Source organism: Manacus vitellinus, unplaced genomic scaffold (assembly GCF_001715985.3).
Source record: "Manacus vitellinus isolate BGI_N305 unplaced genomic scaffold, ASM171598v3 scaffold_24_pilon, whole genome shotgun sequence".
Lineage (NCBI taxonomy): Eukaryota > Metazoa > Chordata > Aves > Passeriformes > Pipridae > Manacus > Manacus vitellinus.
Window position 1 is genome coordinate 6517423 of NW_021939798.1, and position 6684 is coordinate 6524106.

A 6684-nucleotide genomic window follows, 5' to 3' on the forward strand; every position below is an offset into this window, starting at 1 on the left:
GGGCGATGGGGACCTGGCCCCGCAGCCGTGTGTCCTTCTCCCACCTGGCCGCCTCTTGCTCAAGGTCACTGCAGTAATTCCATATGAGCTGCTGGGTGCTGCTGCCTTATCTCCCGCACAGCTTCTGTTTCACTCCCTTTATATTCCGGGGGGGTTGCGGGGGGATATTGTGTTTGATAAACCCGCAGCTCTTAACCCTGCTGGCAGCTCCAGCCCTGATTACATTCCTCTTATCCCTGCCCCAGCCCATGCTTCCCATCTCTTCCCATTCAGACTTCCCAGGCCATCTCATGGTGGGCAAAGTCCAGCTGGGATCAGGTCTCTGGCCTGGATAAGCAATGTTGGGAGCCTGTCACGCTGGACCTGGGGCTTGTCCTGCCAGGAGACCTGTTGGCAGCAGGAGGAACCATCCTGCTTTCTCCTCCTTGGAGTGCTGGTGGTTGCTGGTGCTTTCCAGGCCGATGGCACCTTTGGAAAACGTGACTTTATCTCCACCTGGGTGTTGGTGGAAAGCAGAGCGCACAGCCAAGTCCTGGAGGACTTTGCTGCTTTGCTGCCCTTGTCCTGCAGGTGTTTCCGTGCCAGGCAGGCAGTGGCACGGCCGTCTGTGCCGTGGGCTCTCCCGGCGGGATCCAAAGGCCGCGCCAACGGGCTGCATTGCGAAAGGGAATCGATGCAGGGAAGCGTCTCCAGAGAAACTTTGCCCGCCCGCGAGCGTGGCGGTGCCAGGCTCCTCTCTGACTCACGGGAGACGTTGCTGGCGGAGCCGTGGGGCGCCTGGCCGCTGGCCCACGGGAGCAGGAGGTGCCGGACTGGTCACACGGGTTGTACGGTAGCGTGGTGGGTGCCGTGCGTGGCTCCTGGGCATGTCAGCACGGCCCAGCTCCGGCAGGACGGAGCACTGTCCAGAGCCAGTGGAGGGCTGGACACGGTGTGACAGGTCCAGGGAGGTACCGGCATCCGAGGTGGGTGGTGGGTGGACACCAATAATCGCTGCCTGCAGACACTGCTGTGTGGGGGAGATACTCCTCTGCCTGCAGGCGTTATCTTGGATGGGGGAAGAATTGCCAGTGAGTTCTGTCGCAGCCGCAGTGGGGGCTCTGGGAGCAGCCCGGCTCCTGGGCCCTGCGGTGCGGCCCTGCCGAGGGAAAGGCAGCTCCTGGCAGCCTCTGCCTCTGCCTCTGCCTTGACTTGGCCCTCAGACAAAATGAGGGTAAACAGTGCCTTTCCACTGTGCAGGGAGGAGGTGAAGATTTAGGACCAGCATGGAGCAGGGGACAGGAGTGTGATGGGCTCACGTGAAGACAGGTCCAGACTGCCCCATGTCACTGCATCTGTGTCAGTGCAGGGCACCCCAAGGATGGGCATTGCCCATGGGGAGGTACCAGGGCAGCTCCTGGCCACACCAGCACCTGCAGCCCCAGCCCTGTGTCTGGGCACAGAGGAGGTTCAAACAGCTTGAGATTTTGGGGAGAGGGGCATTGCATTATCCGTCCTGCTCACTGATCTGGCACTGGCTGTTAGCACCCTGACTTTGCCAGCCTCTTGCTGGAGCAAAATTATCGAATTTGCTGGGAAAACCCATCTGATCAGCTGCCAGCTGAGTGAGTCGCGACAGGCTCTGACTCACGGCGGGGTTTTGTGTTTGCACGACGCATCCTCGGCGGCACTGAGAGCCTTGGGGTGATGACTGGGACAAGCAGGGCTGTGTGCAGCTGCAGGTAGTGCATCTGGGGGCACAGGGGAGCCCCTGGCTGGTGCAAGGTCTGGGAGGGGTCTGAAACCAGCTTTGCTGGGATGGTGGGGCTGAGGCAGCTGGGATCTGGAGGAGGGAGCTGCCATTTTCAAATGGTTACTTTTAGAAGCAGAAGTGCAGGGTAAATTCTTCTCCAAATGTTGCTGAATCTGGAGTCAAACCTTGTGCCGGCTCTGCAGTGCTGGGTATCACTTGCTATGAGGTGTTTTTTCTTGTGACCACTGTGTGTGTCTTTAGGTTAGCGAGCAGTGGCAGCCCCCCAGGGTGCACCTGATACCCCGATGATGGGTGCGTCCACACTGAGAAGTGTCCCTGGTGCCGACCGAGGGCTCTGGGGATGGGTCTCAGTGGCTGGGGCAATGCTGAGGTCTCTGTGTCACTGTTCCCCTGCTGCAGGCGCCGGTGAGGCTGTGGCTGTGATCGCTCATTCCTTCTGCACCGTTGCTGCCTGCCGCTGGCAGGTTTCCGGCACCACACAGCCATGACGACCTCGGCGCTGCGCCGGCAGGTGAAGAACATCGTGCACAACTACTCGGAGGCGGAGATCAAGGTGCGGGAGGCCACCTCCAATGACCCCTGGGGACCCCCCAGCTCCCTGATGTCAGAGATCGCCGACCTCACCTTCAACACGGTGGCCTTCGCCGAGGTCATGGGCATGATCTGGCGGCGGCTGAACGACAGCGGCAAGAACTGGCGTCACGTCTACAAAGCCCTCACCCTCCTGGACTACCTCATCAAAACCGGCTCCGAAAAGGTGACCCACCAGTGCCGGGAGAACCTCTACACCATCCAGACGCTGAAGGACTTCCAGTACGTGGACCGCGATGGCAAGGACCAGGGCATCAACATCCGTGAGAAGGTGAAGCAGGTGATGGCGCTGCTGAAGGACGAGGAGCGGCTGAAGCAGGAGCGGGCGCACGCGCTGCAGACCAAGGAGCGCATGGCCCTGGAGGGCATGGGCAGTGGCAGCCACCAGGTCACCTACGGCCGCCGTGCGTCACCCTACGGCGAGGACTACGGCCGGGCACGGGGCTCGCCCTCCTCCTTCAACTGTGAGTGTTGCTGGTGGCTCGCTCAGGCTCACCTAGTGGGGGCAGGTGTTGCATTAGGTTTGCACCTGCTTGGTGCCCATTGCTCTCCTCTCAGGGTGGGGGTGATGGGGGTGGTGGTGAAGCCCATCTCCATCCTGCACCACGGAGCAGAGATTTGACTCTGTGGTGAACCCCAGCAGCAGAGGCAGCTGGCGGTGCCTCCAGCCTTAAACCCCTGGCTTGTTCATGGTCAGGAGCTCTAACGTGGGGCTATGTGCCCTGGGGAGGCCGGGTGCTGGGATGTGGGCCTGGAGGAGAGGCTGGTGTTGTGCTCCCCCGAATATCCCAGTACTGACACCACCCCCTTTTCATCTTTTATCTCCCAGCATCATCCTCATCCCCACGGTTCGCCTCTGACCTGGAGCAAGCACGGCCCCAGACGACAGGCGAGGAGGAGCTGCAGCTGCAGCTGGCACTGGCCATGAGTCGGGAGGAGGCAGAGAAGGTAGGGTGGCCCTGCCTGTCCTGGGGCACAAGGCATCTCCCTGCACTTTGCCTTATATGTGGGCACAATGACTCAGTTCCCTGGGAGGAGGGAGGAATTTGGGGGCTGCCCGAGGCTGGTGCATGCACCTGCAACCACACCGGGCTGCTCGCGTTGTGCCTGGCATCCAAAATCACCAGCAGGCAGATGGAGGCATGGGCTGCTCCTGCTCCCTGTCCTCATACCAGAGAGGACAGCACCACGTGGGGATCTGTCCAGCCTCCCAAACCCCAGAGTGAACGTGGGGACTCTACTGGGTTTGCCACAACCGCCCTCCACCTGGCTGCCCTCTTTTGTCGAGGGTTTTTGCTCTAAGCTCCCCCATTTCTCTTGCCTTCCCACAGAGGTTTTAGGGGGCAAAGCCTTGCCCTGCAGTTTATGTGGTGGATGTGGGGCCAGCAGCACCCTCACTGGGCTGGAAACTTGGTCCTACTATCTGGTCCTTTCAAACTGGGATAGAAAGAGCACTGGGAAACAGCCCCAGGAGGAGCCCAGCAGGTATGCAGGCAACAAGTGAGCTGCTGCCCCAGAGTGAAACCACCCCAGGCTGTCCCCTCTCCTGTCTGGTGGCCACAGCCCCTTTTCCACCAGGGACAGGATTATTTGCACACCGGCTGGCATGGCCCACACAGAGCCTGTGGGTACAGCCAGCACACACAGTCAGAGGGACATGGGACCAAGGGACATCCCCTGGAGCTGGCACCCAGCACCACGAGCTCAGTCCTGCCGGGCAGGGGACATGCTCTGGAGACAGCGCTTGCTGCTGCCCGTCTTCCCTGCCCAATGGAGGCTCTTTTGGAGACAGAGCAGGGCGTGTATCCCTATTTTTGTCCTGGAATTGGAGTATTTATAGCTTCCTCACACTGCTGCGATGAGCACTGTAGGAACACGCTCTGGAAAGCGCTGCCTGTTGGAGTCCATCTGGGCTGCACACGCATGTGCACACGTGTACAGATGTACACACACAGGCACCCCCACTGGGGTCCCCATTCCCAGCCCCAGTGGGTCCCACACTGCTGGACAAGTGTCACAGGGGGGTGATCAGGGCCACCATGGTGGTACAGGGACAGCCTCTCCCCAAAGTCTGCCTCAGGTCTGGGTGCAGGGCTGCAGGATTCCCAAACTGAAGCCAGTCAGTGTCACAAACTCTTCTCCCCAGCAGACTGCCAGGGCAAAGGGGTGCCTAGTTCATCCCTCCACTGACTTCATCAGGGTCCCTGAAAACCTCTCAGGGAAGATGCTGGCTGCCTAATTTAGGGTCATCCCAGCCTCAATGCTGAGGCAGGTAATGGGGTCAGGGAAAGAGGTGGTCAGGGGCCACAGGGAGCCTGAGCAGGAGCTGGTTAGAGAGCACAGGGACACTGGGCTGGGGGTCCGCAGGCAAGGCCAGCTGGATGGGCACAGATGTTGTGCAGGCAGGCAAGGGGCTGCAGGAGAGGCGGTGGCAAGGTCAGGGACCTCCGAGCAGTCCTACGAGCTGAGGGCAAGCTGAAATGTCACCCAATTTCCTCTGTTGGCAGAAGCCACTTCCAATTTCCAGTACAGACGAAGAAAGGCAATTGCAGCTCGCGCTCGCGCTGAGCAAAGAGGAGCACGAGAAGGTACCTGTGTCCTGCAGTCCTGGCGCTCCGCTCTCCTTGCACTTGGGCTTCTCTCTGGGGTGCTGGAGCCCAAAACAACACCTTGCTCCAGTGCCCGCTTTGCTTTCCCTGCTCTGGGCTGTCTGCTGAGTGCTCTCCTGGTGGGCTCAGCCCTGAGGGAGCTGTCTGCTCGGATGCTGGGACTTTTCGGGGATGTGGTGGCAGCTCCTGTGCTGGTCTGTCTTCTGGAGAAGGTGCTGGCTGAAGGGTTGCTGAGCTCACAGACCCCATCCCTTCTCCCTGCAGGAGGTGAGGACTTGGCAAGGGGAGAACTCCCTGCAGCAGAGAGCCGTGGAGGAGACTGCCCAGGGCAGGGAGGAAGAGCAAGAAGAAGATAAGATGAAGAAAAGCCAGGTACAGCACTGGGGGCTGGATGGCCACAGAGCCTGCTATCGGCTCCAGGGCAATCCCACAGGTCTGCCTCAGGCTTCCCTCACCTCTTTATTCCCTTTCTGTTTGCAGTCCTCTATCCTGGAGCTGGCAGATATATTCGGACCAGCGCCAGCACCCTCCAGCCACGCGTCTGCTGACCCGTGGGATGTGCCAGGTGAGGGCAACTCGCAGACTGCCAAAATTCGGGACAGTATCAGAAACCTGTCCCTTGCCTCTGTTCCTCCCCAGTCCCCAGTAGCTCAACAGTGAAGACCTCTGGGTTCTCCTCCGTTGTACGCATGGGTGTTGCTGCTGGAAGTCATGGCCCTCGGGGCACATCCCTGCCACTCAGCATCCCTCTGTGCCCTGCACTGTTCCCCTGTCCCACAGCTTCCCTTCTTCTTGCAGATATGAAAGCCAAAGCGGAGCCGGTGGCCTCTGCCTGGGCCGGTGCAGCAGATCCCTGGGTGCCAGTCCCGGACACCAGTGGGGAGCCCCTCTCCCAGGCGAGTGCCTCAGCCCAGCAAACATCTGCCGGGCCCTGGGATTTTCCACCCAGCACCACTGCAGCCTCCGACCCCTGGGGGAAGGCACCCGTTTCTTCTGGCTTCCCTCCTGCTGACCCTTGGGGGACAGCATCACCCCCAGCCCCTCAGGGCTCCGGTTCCACTCCAGCTCCTGACCCTTGGGCTGCTGTGCCCGAGCAACCTCCGAACGCTGGTAAGAGGCTTGATGGACCTTTTGGCTTTGCTGGGGATTCTGGACAGCCCTGAGCATCGCTACCCTCCTGCGAGTGGGCATCTCGGCGCTCTGCCCCCATCCTCCTGCAGCCAGCTCCCCAAACACCCCCTGCCCGCTCTCCTGCCCCGCAGCAGGACCTCTGCTCACCCCTCAGCATCCTGAAGACTTCAAGGAACTTTTAGGCTCTGTCTCTGCACAGAATAGGCTGTTTTAATTAACACGGCAGTTAACGGAGCCCTCCCGTGGGAGCGGATGGCAGCCACCACGCCACTCCAGCAGCAGGTTGATGGTGTGTCCCGTCGGTGATACCTGTTTGCTCACCCCAAACCACCCCTGCACACCACGCCAGGACCAGACGGGACGGTTGCTGGTCGCAGGTGCCACGTTGCAGATGGGGAGGCAACTGTAGGAGCAGCCTGTGTTTCGGAGCTCAGTGCCACTCTCAGTTCCTCCTTGGTGCTTCCTCCAGCCCCGTGCAGGTCCTGTGTGTCCTGTCCCCAGTTTCGGTCCCTGGTGAGGGGCACAGAACCTGCTTTGAGGGCCAGTGCTGGTTTCTAAAGCATTTTTGCAGACCTGTCCCCTGCCCTGGGAAAGGGACCA

The 6684-nt window shown here is 60.5% G+C and overlaps 1 protein-coding gene across 2 annotated transcripts; it reads left to right on the forward strand.

Annotated features, from left to right (window-relative positions):
- Positions 1–2161: 2161 nt before the first annotated feature.
- EPN3 (epsin 3) lies at positions 2162–6618 on the forward strand. 2 transcript variants are annotated; one of them, XM_029960037.1, is made up of 6 exons: positions 2162–2808; positions 3174–3292; positions 4852–4932; positions 5218–5325; positions 5434–5518; positions 5752–6618. In XM_029960037.1, exons 1-6 carry the CDS (start codon positions 2238–2240, stop codon positions 6114–6116), a joined length of 1329 nt encoding a protein of 442 aa, XP_029815897.1. In that variant the 5' UTR covers positions 2162–2237; the 3' UTR covers positions 6117–6618. The 2 variants fall into 2 exon arrangements, with proteins under 2 accessions (XP_029815897.1, XP_029815898.1); XM_029960038.1 differs by lacking the exon at positions 4852–4932.
- The last annotated feature ends 66 nt before the right edge of the window (positions 6619–6684 follow it).

Bases quoted from the DNA above. Each gene is read 5' to 3' on its own strand.
- EPN3 (XM_029960037.1), top strand. From the start codon at position 2,238: ATGACGACCTCGGCGCTGCGCCGGCAGGTGAAGAACATCGTGCACAAC. The intron at 3,293-4,851 runs GTAGGGTGGCCC...CTCTGTTGGCAG, and splicing joins GTCGGGAGGAGGCAGAGAAG to AAGCCACTTCCAATTTCCAG. The intron at 5,326-5,433 runs GTACAGCACTGG...TTCTGTTTGCAG, and splicing joins ATAAGATGAAGAAAAGCCAG to TCCTCTATCCTGGAGCTGGC.